Source organism: Dermacentor variabilis, unplaced genomic scaffold, assembly GCF_050947875.1.
Source record: "Dermacentor variabilis isolate Ectoservices unplaced genomic scaffold, ASM5094787v1 scaffold_18, whole genome shotgun sequence".
Classification (NCBI taxonomy): Eukaryota; Metazoa; Arthropoda; class Arachnida; order Ixodida; family Ixodidae; genus Dermacentor; species Dermacentor variabilis.
Window position 1 is genome coordinate 5,978,377 of NW_027460346.1, and position 14,814 is coordinate 5,993,190.

A 14,814-nucleotide genomic window follows, 5' to 3' on the forward strand; every position below is an offset into this window, starting at 1 on the left:
GTAATCTTCAGCAGTTCATAAATAACAAGGAGGCGCCAGACATCAGCGCTCTACACGAAACGGGGGGACCAGCCAAACTGTCCGGATATAAAACGTATGATACTGCAAGCAATAAAACGCGTACGTGTCTCAACCCTAGTTAAAAGAAATTTAACTGCACTAACACGATACAGGGGTTACAAACGAGAACCACGTCCTAATCGAGATAATCCCTAAACAACAACATCAGGAGAGCTTATTCGTACTAAATGTTTACAGCAGCCCTAGAAGCAACAAGATGAGGTTTGGAGAGTTATACAAAAACTAACTGTAGCCAATCATCAGGCATTGGCGAAACTAGGAGAATAATGCACGACACCAATGCAGGGGGTACAAAAACGACACCGCGAAAGGCAGGAATCGATGGCTATTAACGGACGCACAAACACCCACCAGGATAGGCAATAGCGTCAGCATCGATACTACGCCATACTACGCCATTGATGAGAACCATGCATGATGCCCATTGGACAAACACCCAGGAAAATCTTGGAAGTGAGCATTATATCCTCGAAACAGCAATAAACGGCGGACCCCCGCGCAGGAAAGGAAAATGCCTCATCATGGTAGAACGGACGAAACTCGACAAAAAACGGAATATACTTCTGCACTTGATTGACTCTGAACATGGTAAAATTGCGTAAAGCCATATCAATAAGCAAACCCACGCATATGCAGGCACAGAAACAGAACCACTGAAAGAGGTGCAATCACTATACATAGACCTAGCGCAGACTGCGTTACCGCACTATACTGGAGAGGAAAACCTCGAATGGGGCATGTCTGTAAAGTAAGCAGAAGTTAAGCGCTTCAGTACCTGCGCCCGAAATCCGCTCCGCGCCCCGATGGCATCAGCAACAAACTTCTACGGAATTTCGATGATCCCTCTATAAAGCAAAAATAAAATTATGGGGTTTTACGTGCCAAAACCACTTTCTGATTATGGGGCACGCCGTAATGAAGTACTCTGGAAATTTCGACCCACCTCGGTTTCCTTAACGTGCACCTAAATCTAAGTACACGGGTGTTTTCGCGTTTCGCCCCCATCGAAATGCGGCCGCCGTGGCCGGGATTCGATCCCGCGACCTCGTGCTCAGCAGCCCACCACCATAGCCACTTATCGTTGGGTCTCTATAAAGGCGATTACCCAATACGTGAACGACTGCTGCGAGAAGGGCGCTATCGCTCAACAATTGAAAACAGCGCATATAATCATGATCCCAAAACAAGGAAATGCTCAAGTTAGAAAATCTATGGCCGATATTATTAACCTCGTGTGCGTTACACACACAGTTGTGTGTAAACCCACAATAAGAGCATGCTATTGCTGTGCTTGCTCACCTAAGAGAAAGACTAGTGACGGGTGATAAATGATACGGTATAAGAAAAAGTATTTTGAAGCAGCTTTAAAAGGAAGCATTCCTTAATCTGACAAAAATTGGACAGGGTGACAAGGTGTAAGATGTGTAACAATGCGTTTAAGATAAATGTCACGATGGATAAGAGGACGTTGTAGTAAAATGAGCAGAACGGTTAGTTGCTCTCCACAATCAAGACAGGTTGGCGAGTTCCCTCCGATTAAAAGCACGAGCGTTCCGCGTGCGTGTGTGCGTCCTATTCGTAATGTACAGAGAGCTACTTATCCGATAGCCTAGGAAACTTCAGTGCTGCACTTCCGCAATTGTGGTTATAATAACAATTTTTTTTTCATATCCCGCTCTCTGCCAGCGGTTTTGGAACCTCTGGCGGACAAATCTCTTCGTATCCCAACTTCGAATCTGGTTCGCATCTGTCACGGTACATAAAACAACTTTTGTCGCATTCTGATCTGCTAGTTCATTTCCTAGCATACCACAGTGACCTGGCCACGACCTACTGTTATACAGTAGGTCGTGGACCTGGCACCCAGCATAATACAATAGCTATCTTTGACCGGTGAATATACTTTAGAACACTTATTAAAAAATTCATCGACTATTATGATACTCCTTAATGTGAAATTTGAGCGCAGCTCTATACGTGTTTTTATTTCGCGATTATTGGCTGGCGCCGACAATCTGTCTCGTGCGGCACGTTGCAAACGAAGTGTGGCGTGACTGCCTCGCTAATCGGGGGGTGACGCGTGAGCGCGATTCATAGCAATCGTCGCGCAGAGAGATCTCCGCTCATGCAGCGCTTTGTTTCCATATATGGTGCGGTGGCGTCACCGGTGGCGCTACTCTGGTGCAATCTCGTAGCCATCGTCTTGCGCGTCACTAGGCTTTCTTCTCACGCTTTCGCCCTGCCCTCCTGCTGCCCTTTCCACCCCATGGTACCGCTGCACCCTCCTCCTCCGCTTTCCTCCTCGCGCTCTATTCTCTATCGCCGTCTTTCATCACCCGCTGCGCTCCGCGTTCACTCGGTTACGAGGGACGCCGACGCTCGCCGCAGGAACAGGCGCCCAAGCTGCGCTCTGAAACCGAGCTGCGCGAGTGCATAACCGAATATAGTCCGGTTAGGACACTTAGTGAATCCGTACATATGACAGCTTGCTGTATTCTGTTTTCTAGGATATGAATGACGGTTAGGAGAATGCCGTAAGCTTTCGCTGTAAGGAGGCTGCTGTTCTTTTTTCAATTTTCGGCAGCTTTCAAGGCTTGTATCGTGAGCTGCATATGATACTGCTGTGGTGGATTTTGACAGAGAAAAATGAAATTGATCGATACATGTATTCCAAGAATAAAGTGTGTGATCGCTACACTTGGATTGTGCTTACTATTTATGGATTTGAAGGAAAATCAGTTTACTGGGCGAAGATCCCACGGGAGCGATGCTATTGCCGTAACTTCCATCACATCATTGAAGCTAATCTGAAGCTTATTCGCCACTGCCTTCACAGCCAACGGGAATGGTTTCAAAATGGACAGCCGATTTTCAAGCAGTTGTTTATCGAGAGGATAGCAAAGATGTGATTTGCAGGAATGTTTACTTTGGGAGATGACATTCAGAGCAGATGTCACGGTTCGTTGCTCATAACAATCTTTACCGACTAACTTCTGTTAATGTTTGCCACGTCTTTTAGCCCTGCGTGCAGAGAAACCCTTCAGCAAAACAAACTGAAGTAAACTTTTTCTAACACAAATAAGTGTACTGTTATTAGGATTTCCGTCACAATATACCTTATTTCCTTTCTTTGTTATTTGAAGAAATTTTACTTCTTAAATATGAGTGACTAGATTTTTAATTAATTTTCTGTATAATGTAAGGAACTATTTCACGCGTACAACTTTCTCCAAGATATCGTAACACAGAAAACTGATGGTGTACCATCTGCGTTGCAATACATGAGTAAAAAGTAGCACATGTCCTAAACAGAGAAGAAACAAAGCGTCGCGAAGTCAGACGGGGCATCAAAATCGGCAAGCTCACTCAGCGAGCACAATTGTTTGTGGATGACCAACGTGAAGCTGCTGAACGAAGGAAAACTCTGCGACTCGAGCCACATGCCGGCGGTTTGTCCCTCCACCAGGTTAGTCAGAAAGTTGTCAAACTCCCTTGCTAGAACGTGGCGCACAAGGAAGCCAGGGTTCACGGGCTTTCTCACTATGGCCTCAACTCGAGCATGAGGCGATAGTCTGCGCAGGTGAGAGCCAGCCTGGATACCGCCCCCTCTCATCTGTGCTGCTCGTCTCCTCTGCCGCTTTTGTCTAAATTGTCTCTAGCGTCTTGCTGCTCAGCCCCGGCTCCATTTCCGCCAGATGCTGAATGCAAGTAGGACTCGTGTGATGACCTCCGAGTGCACATCAAAGCAGGGCGACAGGATTTTTGAGACTACTTTTTTATATGAAAGTACGGCATCCATAAACCTTAGAAATATCAGTAAGTGTTATAGCGCTCTAAATAATTTAATATCTTTTCTACAACCAGTTTCGATTTAATTCCCGAGGAGGGGACCGTGTCGTGACGCCACGATAGGGTGGCTAGAATTGGGAGGTGTGAAGACCGCGGCGCAGCCGCCATTGCCTAGGGAGGCCCCGCTACGCGTTCCTCCCACTGGGGTAAAATTTGGCGCTTCCGTCGGGGGCGCGGGTAGGGTGGCTAGCGCGGGAGCGCCGTGAGCTTGTCAGTCTCGTAGGCCACGGTGCAGTGCACAGTAACTCTCGTGGTCGGTATAGTGCAGCTGTATTTTTCTCGCGTTTCCTAAATTTCGATCGCTTCACAACACAGCGAATCTAAGTGGCACAGAATGGGATGACGTGAAGGTCAGAGTGCGTGAGTGCTTCAGGTCTTGGGGCAAGCTTCGAGCGCACGAGGAGCGTGGGGAGATTAAAATCGTCTCCGACGCGATCCTCCTGCTCTAGAGGCCACTGTCCGGCGGGCCTGGTGTTGCTTCGGCTCTGGCCTCACTCCGAAAGGAACTTCGGATTCTCCTGCAGCGACGCTGGGACGGCTTGAGGGCCACAGCCTGAGCAGAGCTCTGGGAAAAGCAAGCGTGGTGCAGCAGAAACGTCCTACGTAAGCATCTTTCAAGGAAGAACACAACTGTCTTTTCCCTAATAGATCCAAGTGATGGTAGCATAGTCGACTCACCAGATGGAGTTCTTGCACTGGCGAGGCAGTTTTACATGACCTTGTGTGCCTCTCCAGCTGTCTTTCCGTTTGCTTCACCAGCTCAGCCGCCACAAGCGTGCGACTCAGCCATAGATGAGCACGAGCTATTTTCGGCCTTGAAGTCTATGAAGCGTAATCGCAGTCCAGGATCCGATGGTCTGACAGTCGAATTTTATGTTAAATTTTGGACACTGTTAGCGAAGCCGTTCATATCACTGGTGAACAGGCTACTCGGTGAAGGGACTTAGCGTCTCAACGAGAGGGGCTAATCACTCTCCTTTGTAAGGACGAGTCGAGGAGCTCCGATCTGAGAGCATGGCGTCCAATCACGCTTCTGCACTGCGATTAAAGCTCATAGCAAAGTTCCTGTGTACGCGACTCACAGCAGTGTTCAGCACTGTTTTGGGTCCATACCGGGCATGTAGTGTCCAGGGGCGCTCTACTCAGCTTCACGGTTTAGCGGTGAGGGACCTTCTCCTGGAGGGAAATACCAGGAAACGTCCGGTATTCTTTGCTCCTTCGATCAGGAGAAGGCTTTCGGCATCATTAGCCACAGGTACCTTTTCCGTGTTCTGCAAGGGGCTGGTTTTAGTGCGGGTTTTCGGCAGATGGGGTCCAAGCTTTGTATTCTCGACCGAATTCTGCTGTTGTCATACGGGACCGCGTCTCGGGGGCTTCTGTATCCCTCAGCATGTCTATACAACCTCATTCAGACACTCGAGTACAGGTTCACTCGTGCATTTAGCACTACGCGACTGCACGCAAAAGTTGTGAAGAATTTGTTTTTAGCAGCCAATGTGCCACAGATTGGCTGCAGGAGGCATTCCGCTGATCTAACAGGATCGGTGTCTAGGTTTTATTGTATAACACGTATTCACTTTTTCCTTAAAAGCTTAAATCAGTGTGTCATCCAGAACAAAGCCAAGAAGGTTAAGCCCTCCGTTTTGTAAGAATGTGATGTTATGCAATAACTGTTATTTCCAATAAACATGTATAAAGTCGCAAGCGCTTTGTACTTTCTAGAATTTCTTCACCACAATGCTGATATATTGCATGAACTTCCTCCATTTAAAGTAATGTTGTAATCCCAAATATGTGACTTATGTGCGGGCGACACATTCAAGGTTATTCCAATGCGCTCGCCTTGCGCGGCAATTCCTATGAACTATATTTTCGGTAAGGTATAAGCGCGCTAATCTCGGCAAGAGGTGGTCGCAAAAACCGTTGCTGTGTCGGCTGCGTAGTCGGTGCTCGCTGTTCCCATGTGGAATGAGAGCAGCGAAACATCATTAAGTTCTCTCAGCATCTACAATGTAGAGAAAAAAAGTCTGGTGAGATTTTAACGCATTCAAACGCAAAAACTAAGCGCTACCAAATCATTTTCCCGCTCGGAGGTATGCAGACGCCCCGAGAAACTACGGCGCCCTAAACGGCGCCCCGGCCGGCAGCGCCGTCACGTGGCAGGAACGCGTTTTGGGACCAGCTTCCGGAGGCCGGTCTTCACACCTCCCCATTCTAGCCACGTCGCAATAAGTGGTCACGTGGGAGAAGGGCCCATCGAGACATCTTGATACTCCCTCCGGCTCGCTCCTCCTCCTATGCTGCTACATCGGGCCATTCGTGCCATAGAAGTTATTTAACACTCCAGACAACTCATTTCACGCAAGAAGTGAACAGCCTGAAATATGTCCGCGCTCATTTAAAAATAAATCCCAGTGAAGCAAAGAAATCACTCCCTAGGTGCTTTCACCCCGGCGATTCTCATAACCCCCACCTTGCTAGGGAACGTGAAAAATCTATCATCATCATCATCAGCAGCAGCAGCAGCAGCAGCAGCAGCAGCAGCAGCAGCAGCAGCAGCAGCAGCAGCAGCAGCAGCAGCAGCAGCAGCAGCAGCAGCAGCAGCCTGGTTATGCCCACTGCAGGGCAAATGCCTCTCCCATATACTTCAACTACCCCGGTCATGTGCAAATTGTGGCCATGTTGTCCCTGCAAACTTCTTAATCTCATCCGCCCACCTAACTTTCTGCCGCCCTCTGCTACGCTTTCCTTCCCTTGGAATCTATTCCGTAACTCTTAATGACCATCGGTTATCTTCCCTCCTTATTACGTGTCCTGCCCATGTCCATTTCTTTTTCTTGATTTCAACTAAGATATCATTAACTTGCGTTTGTTCCCTCACCCAATCTGTTCTTTTCTTATCCCTTAACGTTGCACCTATCATTCTCAATCAATCAATCAATAATCCGTAAATCACAATCGATAGTGCTATCTAAGAAGCAAATGCTGCTGCGAATGGAGCGTCAGAGGGAATCGCCGTTCTTGCTGCCAGTCGCGAGAGAGCTGCGCGCTCACGCGGGTATTCAAGCGCTTTTCTTCCCTAATAAATGTAGTGCATGCGAAGAACGAACGCTATTCTTGACAGGAGAAACAGAGTGCCCTTGAAAAGCACGGGAAATTTGAAACCACCTCTCCTCCACGCAATACCGTAGTGTCACGGTTGAGACATTTCTCTAAGACGCGTCCATGCCTCCCTGAAAAGGTATCGTGCTTCTCGAACACTGTCATCGCGCAATCACACCCGCATGCCCGCGCTCGGCAGCGCAACGCCACAGGGGCGCGCACCAACGTGTCTCGAAGAGCCACGCACCTTCCTGCAACTCGGGCAGCAGCTGGGTGATGACCAGCGTCTCCCCGCGGTCCAGGACCTGCAACCTGCGGTCCGCGCGCTGCCTCCTCTCGGCACTCGCTGCCTTGACAAGCGTCCCGAGCAAGGCGGCTGAGTCGGTCGTGCTGATGTCGCGCGAGGAGACGAACCTACGTGGGGCCCCGTGCGGGGTGGAGTGCCACACGCGCAGAGATCCTCTGGAGGTTCTCGCCCGTGGCCTCATGAAGCCGATGGTCGCCGAGTCGTCCGAAGAGAGACTTGAGGGCGGAGTCTGGCCCCGCTCCAAGCCACGCAGCGGGTCCTCCGCACTGGACGCCGGCGAAGGAGTGGCCAACAGCTTCCTGCGGACGTTACTCAGACGACCTGGGATTAGAGGACGAATACAACTTCTCACCCATCCCTATTGGAAAACACCCACATTCCTGTATGATATCACGGGATCGTATGTCGTTTCATATGAGAACTATGATGGTAGAGAAACGTCAACATTGGGTGTGTAAGGGGCATACGCTTTTTATCTTTGTCCTCTCTCTCTCTCTCTCCGTCTCTCTCTAGGGATCGGTTTATGCTCGAAGCCCGTCCCGTCATTCCCATCACCATGACAAAAGTGCTTGACTGACTGTTGGAATCTGCATCTGCGGCCAGGAATGGAACTCGCGGCGTAACGCTCAGCGGCAGAACGCCACGGCTCACTGAGCCTTGGGGTACTCCAGAGGTCACTGCAGCAAGATCAGAGGAGATGCCATTGAGAACCACAGACTTGTCTATGTGAAAGATATTCAGATATCCATGCAAGTACCTTTTTGTGCAACTTGTAGGCGTGTAATGTGCTAATAAGTAGCTCGTGAGCCACAACGTCAAATGCTTTACGAAAATCTAGAAAGATGCAATCAATTATCTGCCTTTTGTCTATTGCTTGAGCCAAATAGTGAATTCTACAAGCTGCGTAGAACAAGAAATACCCTGCCGAAATCCATGTTGGTTTGCATTTAATAGATTATTTTTAACTAGATGTGACATAATACAACTATATATAACGTGTTCCATTATTTTACATGTAATACTAGTCGAAGACACCGGTCTGTAGTTCTCAATTCAGTTTTTAGGCCCACTTTTGGGTACAGGCACAACATTTGCCATTTTCCAGTCGGTAGGTACGGCACCCATGTCTAAACATTTTTGGAAAAGACGGCGTAAATACTTGCATAACGATTCACAACAACAACTAAGCATTGCTGCTGCTATATCGTCTGGTCCATTCGCCTTTCTTGGAGAAACATTTTCTTATAGCTTGCGTACACCTTCCAAAGCAAACTCAACTTCGGGCATTTCTTCACTGCATAGCGAAAAATCGAGACTTACAACCCGAAACTGGTGATTACTAAACACAGAAGAAAAATAACTACCAAATGCCTCAACTTGGCGCTTGTCATCATCAAGTACCGTGCCTAAGTATTCAAGAGGAGGGACAGAATTGTTGTTCTGTCCACTACGCCGAATATACTTCCAAAATTCTTTGAGATCTTCTACCAACCGTTCCCCAAGACGAGCAAAATAAGATTCCTTAGCCGATTTGGCTGAATTCCCAAAATCAAACTTTAGCCTCTAGTTTAAATAAGTTTTCCAGGGACCTGTGTTTTTTATACTTTAAGTATACCCTCCACACCCTGCGCAGCAAGATGAGCTGTTCCTGCCGAAACCGCGGTTTGTCTTTATCACGTTTAGATGAAAGCATCCGAGTTGGAACGAATTTATCTCGAAGATAAAGAGCGTTTCTTTAAAGCTTTCCCACAACTGTTCAACGCTCAAATCATCCGCTAATGTGTCAAACGTTGGGAAGTACGAATCTAACGACTGATTTATAGAACAGTAATCAGCCTTACTATACAAGAACACTTTCCTAGGCGGTTTTTTCACCATTGGCACATTTGTAACATAACGTCAGCAATAAAAAATATGGTCGCTGAATCCAGGTAGTGCATGAACGCCTGATACAATATCAGACCCATTACACAACAGCAAGTCCAAGACATGGCCAGTACCATGGTCACGGCACGCACTGAGGACATATTGACATATTGGCTTGTACTATGCCAAGTTTTCTTTTCACTGATTTCATGCCGCGTCCATTTTTTTTTTACTTTCTCACGTTATAATTTCGAATATCCCTTACTTTCTCCTTGTTCATCAGTTTTGATAGTACTGTGGAATTCACTGCCGAGCTACGCCTCTGAACGACGAGCGACCGGAATTCAGCTACGATTGCGTCATGTGTGGCGCCATAACGGCGCCATCCGCGCACGCGCCACATGCGTGATTGAGTAATGGCTCTCCTCTAAACAACGATACCGAAGCAAGGTGCGTTGCAAAGATATAAGCGACAATGCTATAACGTGTTTTCGTTACATCTGTTTCAGCAAGCGAACCCCTTTGAGAATTTTTAAAGGTGTTTCCACCGTGGTCCGCGCTTTCCTTTTTCCCCATTAGAGCATGGGCCATCTGTTCGATGAACATGTATTCAATCAAAGTTGTTTCCCGTCAAAATGAAAAGGAAACGAAACATCACAAGGACACAGACAGCATCACCTGCTACTCTGCGGTCTGTTGGCGTTACGACGGACGAGCGGCGAAAGCTTCGCTTCCGGCTCGATTCGTCGCTGGAACTGCGGCGCCCGGAGCAAATTTCCTCGAGGAGACTGCGCTGCCTTTCGATCCTCTCCCTCCTCTTTCGGATGACGTCGGCTCTCGTGAGTGACGAGGAGGAGGCGCGCTCCGCGTCGCCGCCGCTCTCACGGTCGACGTCCTCCTCCCGGACGATGCGAGGCAACGCGCCAGACGTCTCCTGCGCCCTGGAGAGCTGCGCGACGCGCCCGTTCGCACCAGCGTCGTCGTCGACGTCGGTGCCCGAACTGATGTCGTCGACGCGGCCCTCCGACGCCGTCGGCGGGCTACCGACGTCCTTGTCGTCGGCGTCGTCGCTGCAGACTGGCCTTTTACGCGAGCTTCGAGACACATGCGTGTCCTCGTCGTCGGAGCTCGAGACGACCGAGCCGTCCGCCAGTCGAAACAAGACTCGCCTGTGAGACTGCGCTTTGCGAGGCGGCTCGCGAGGCGCCTCACGAGGCGGCTCTGGGAGGCCCGCCTTGCTGGTTGACGCTTCGGCAGAAGCCGGGACGACCGTACTGCTCGCCGGCACGCGGAGCCCCCTTGGCGGCGGGGTGTTGGGGCTCAGCGAGCTGCCGCGCGTGCGGTACTCGAACGGCGCGTAGGTGAGCTCGAACTCCTCGATTTCGCTAAATTCCGCCGCCTTGGGGGCCAATTTATTAGCGATCCTTTCGTCCTCGGCGCGTCGCTGTTTCGCGGTCAGATTGTAGTACCACATCTCGGAGGACTCGTCTTCAGCCTTCGCGCGCTTTGCGGCGGCCTTCTCATCCTGCGTAAAGATAAAAAGAATTGTTGCAGAAATAATCGAAGAGCATTTTAAAACCAAACGAATGACGGTAATGCTGGCATAAATTATCGTCAACATGATTTTTTTTCTTTTGGTATACACTGCACGAGAGTGACGACGACGGTGTGACGACGGCACAATGAAGACGATGGAAATGACGCGGTGCGACGATGACGCCACCGTCACACAGACGGCATGACGAAAAAGCAATCGCGACAGCGTGCCGACGATGGTGAGATGATGGACGCTGTGGAAGCTGCGGTACACTCCTTTGCCAACAGGAAGGACAAAGTCAATTCGGGTTCAATGGCGCAAAAGCGACTAAGGCCATGCTGCGCCAGTCACAGGCAGGGTGTAAAGGTATATGCAAGTTATACAAATTGCGCAAATGTTTCCGCCTCTGTGTTTCAGTATGTGGGCCGGTCACAATAATGTGGTTTACTGAAAGCGATTCATGAAATTTCTCGCAAGTTGGTGGGTTTTCTTTTCGAAGTAGAAAATTGTGTGCTAGGTGCGTCTGCCCAATTCGAAGTCGACATAAGATCACGTCATGGAACCGTTCTTCGTGACTGCACGATTTCCACTCGCCAAGCAGGGGTTTAGTCACATGCATTTGTTATTTATGCACGAGTTAAATTCTTGTTGCCATTTTGATGCACTGGCCTTACTAATCGCTTGGATACTGTCTTTGTATGGAAGTGTTATGCGAGTTACGCATTTGTGCGCTGCCATGGACGCGCATCTATCTGCTGCTTCATTCCCGCGTACTAACATGGCTCGAGACCCAGTAGAACGATATGGTTCTTCCGTATTTGTTAGTAAAGGGACATTAAAGGCAAATATTACATCAAGCTAAAGTGATACATTAGCCCTCGAGAATATTAAAGGCGTCAAAATTATCGCGAACAGAGCCTTAATTATCGAGAAATAGAGGTAAATGCAGGACGTGATTAGAGACTCCCCCGGGGTATTCAGGTACTTGCCCGATGACGAAAGCACTCCTCAGTTAAATTCTGTCCCTAGTATGCAACCACTCGTTGCACAAAACATCCTTGTATTATAAGACGAAATAAAATGCTACTTGTCCAGTTCTATATTTCACTTTTAGGAAAAAGAACTCATTGAAATAACCCTGACAAAGACGCGGGCGGTCGAAAGGTTTCGTTTACGCTCGACTCCGCGCCGCCCACACTTTCGCGCTTCAGAAGTTATCGCGTAGTGCTGCTCCGGTTTTGCTGACTCGCGAAACTCGCACAAACTGCAAGCAGCAGAGAATTCGACTTCAATGTGATGTCGCGGGATGCCCAAACGGTATACGCCACTTGACCAAAGAGCAGCTGCAGCGCCGAATCCGCCACTCTGTCTTGGCTCGGTGCCGCCGTCTGTCGGGCGCCGCTTTACTCGCCGACGGCAGCAAAGGGCGATCATGGTGGCTAAGGTGGTGATTGCGTATGCGACGTCACCACTCCCACGGTAGGGTGGCGGGAGATTCGAATTGCGATAAAGGTATACGGACCCTTCAGATGAAATTTTTTTCGCAAACTAAGTATTTTCTTGGCAAGAAACAAGCGTTGCGAGGTTTCAGGAATGAAATTTAAACAGTCCACATCGACTTGGTATTTGCCTTTAGTGTCCCTATAAAGACCATGTTTAAGAAATCTCCAAGCACGGGTTCAGACGCGGAGTTTAGAGCTCTGAGTGCACTTAACGAATTGGTACAAATAATAGCATTCTTCTGCTTAGTCGGTGGTAGTTTTTTTTTAACTGCCGTGCATATCGCGTAAACTTTGGCGGTAGACTGAACCGAAATTATTTATCCGCATGCTATTTTTGCAATTTTTCGTTCTGCCTTCGACACCCACGTATACTTGTGCTTTAGAGCCGTCAGTGTGAAATTCCCTGTAATATTTACATTTTTCTTGAATAGCTCAGAACACTTGTATATATTCTTGTGGGGTGTCTTTTCTTTAGATGCGTTAGTGTCCAGTCACATAGCTGTCTGAAACTCCACCATGGGGGCAATCTCTGCAGCCTTTAAGCAACCTCCAGGATCTCTTCAGGAACATCATGAGTCAAGAGTATTCCTCGTGTCGTAAGGGGCCGAATCACGTTATTTGTGTAGTATAAGCTTGAGCTGCATCGTGTCACGATGTTGTACCATATGTGCTGCGGTGGTGAATGAATTCTAAGTACGTAGGAAAAAGTGAGTAACCCTCGGCGCTGCTTTAAGAAAGGCTCATTACAGTCAACGTATAAACTTGGGGCAGGTGATGTTCTGTAAGCACCACTTGCCAGTCGCAGCACAAGGTTATGTACTGGAACAAGTCCTCCAATGGAAGGGTGTCTGGCTGAGCTATAAGCTACGCAGCCGTAGTCCAGGAAGCGGAACGTAAGATGTATGTAAGATGCTACGTTCCGACCGAACGTAAGAGGCACGCTCGGTCAGAACCCAAGTGCTTATTGGATAACTCTTTCAGAATATTTAACGGTTTATTTGCCTTAATTTTTGTTGTCTTTCTATGGGCCACGAAGTCTAGTTTTTTGTCAAAGAATACTCCCGAGAATTTAGATTCTTGTTTTACCGGCAGCGCCACATCATTCAGTTTTAGAACCGGGTCTAAGTACAAACTACGTTATTTGCGAGAATAGCACTGCAACAGTTTTTTTTTTAGTAGAGAAGCGAAAGCCATTTTTTTTCAGCCCATTGTATTAGCTTATTGTGATCTGGAGCTGCCACTGTGATTCGCAGCACTATCTATGCCTGCTGCATAGATAGCGCTGCTGTCTACGCAACATAGTGTGTAGGAATTCTAAGAACAGAACTGAAACAGCTTGACCAATGATTATATGGCCACCCGATTCAAAGCACATCAACATCCTATGGCGACGCCCATGAAAAAAAAAAGTCTACTTTCCGTGTGCCGGTAGATACTGCTCCGGATGCCCAGGGTCCATAACACGGCTGAATTATGCCACTGAACTGAGCGGTCAGGTTCAGTACACGACAGCACTCACCCAGGGCCTTGAGAACCGCGGCAGGATGTCTGAAGTGTCGCTGTCGGCCGCCTCAGTTGAGTCGCTCCAATCGGACATGACTGCCAAATGAAGAACCAGGATAGGAAAACAAGCATTGACAGACTCGTTTACCAATTGTATATAGTATAGTTACAGAAACCGACGGCAACTCTAAAGTGTGCCATGTTTCACGGATACATTGCCGTAGTATTAATGCCATGCACTGCTGAATGAGTCTCGCCCGTTCGGTTTGAATCGCAGGAGTGGGGTATGCTGCACTGATACTTAAAGGGTATTGACGTGATCACTTCAATTATTCATTTCTGGCATTAAGCGAAAATCGAACACGTAAACCGTAGAAGAAAATTGCGACATGCCACACAAGGCCATTAATAATTTAGTATAACAGCTTTTTCTTTAATTATGGGGTTTTACGAGCCAAAACTTCTTTCTTTTTATGAGGCGCGCCGTAGTGGAGGACCCCGGAAATTCAGACCACCAGGGTTTCTCTAATGAGACCCTAAATCTAAGCAGACGGGTGTTTTCGCATTTCGCCCCCATCGAAATGCGGCTGCCGTGGCCGGCATATACGATCCCGCGACCTCGTGCTCACCAGCCCAACACCACAGCCACTCAGCAACCACGGCGGGTGTAACAGCTTTTCGACAGCCAGTTTCGTTTCCAGGAGAAAACTGTCGTGGCGTCAGGACTCAATGTGTGAGCTGGACATCGCGACGTTTTGCGCTTATGTTCGCTCACGCACACATGTCCCCTCAAACACACTGGCTTTCATTCTTAGTCACGTTAACGGGGACTGACTGCAGTTCATACGTCAACTCACGCCTTCCGTCACTCATAAACGCCTTTGACACGAGTATGCCGACCTATATATGTGCATATTTAGACAATAGTGCGCACTTTTCACGACGTATAGAAGCATTTAGTCTTGGGCTATAGTCTGTGCTGTATTAAGGTCAGTGACTATACTTGTCATGCAATCGACGTGTGATCATTGCACCCTCCATTCGCCACAATAATTCCAATTTTCTTG

General features: G+C 48.4%; 1 protein-coding gene across 1 annotated transcript in view; it reads right to left on the reverse strand.

Moving 5' to 3' along the window:
- The window catches only part of LOC142568356 (uncharacterized), a 64,690-nt gene extending 50,836 nt beyond the window's left edge, over positions 1 to 13,854 (reverse strand). The window contains exons 1-3 of the mRNA XM_075678357.1: positions 13,764 to 13,854; positions 9,884 to 10,730; positions 7,280 to 7,660 (exon numbers count right to left, since the gene is read on the reverse strand). Coding sequence (XP_075534472.1) covers positions 7,280 to 7,660; positions 9,884 to 10,730; positions 13,764 to 13,841 — 1,306 coding nt within the window. The 5' untranslated portion in view covers positions 13,842 to 13,854. The remainder of the gene's footprint in view (positions 1 to 7,279; positions 7,661 to 9,883; positions 10,731 to 13,763) is intronic.
- Positions 13,855 to 14,814: the final 960 nt, after the last annotated feature.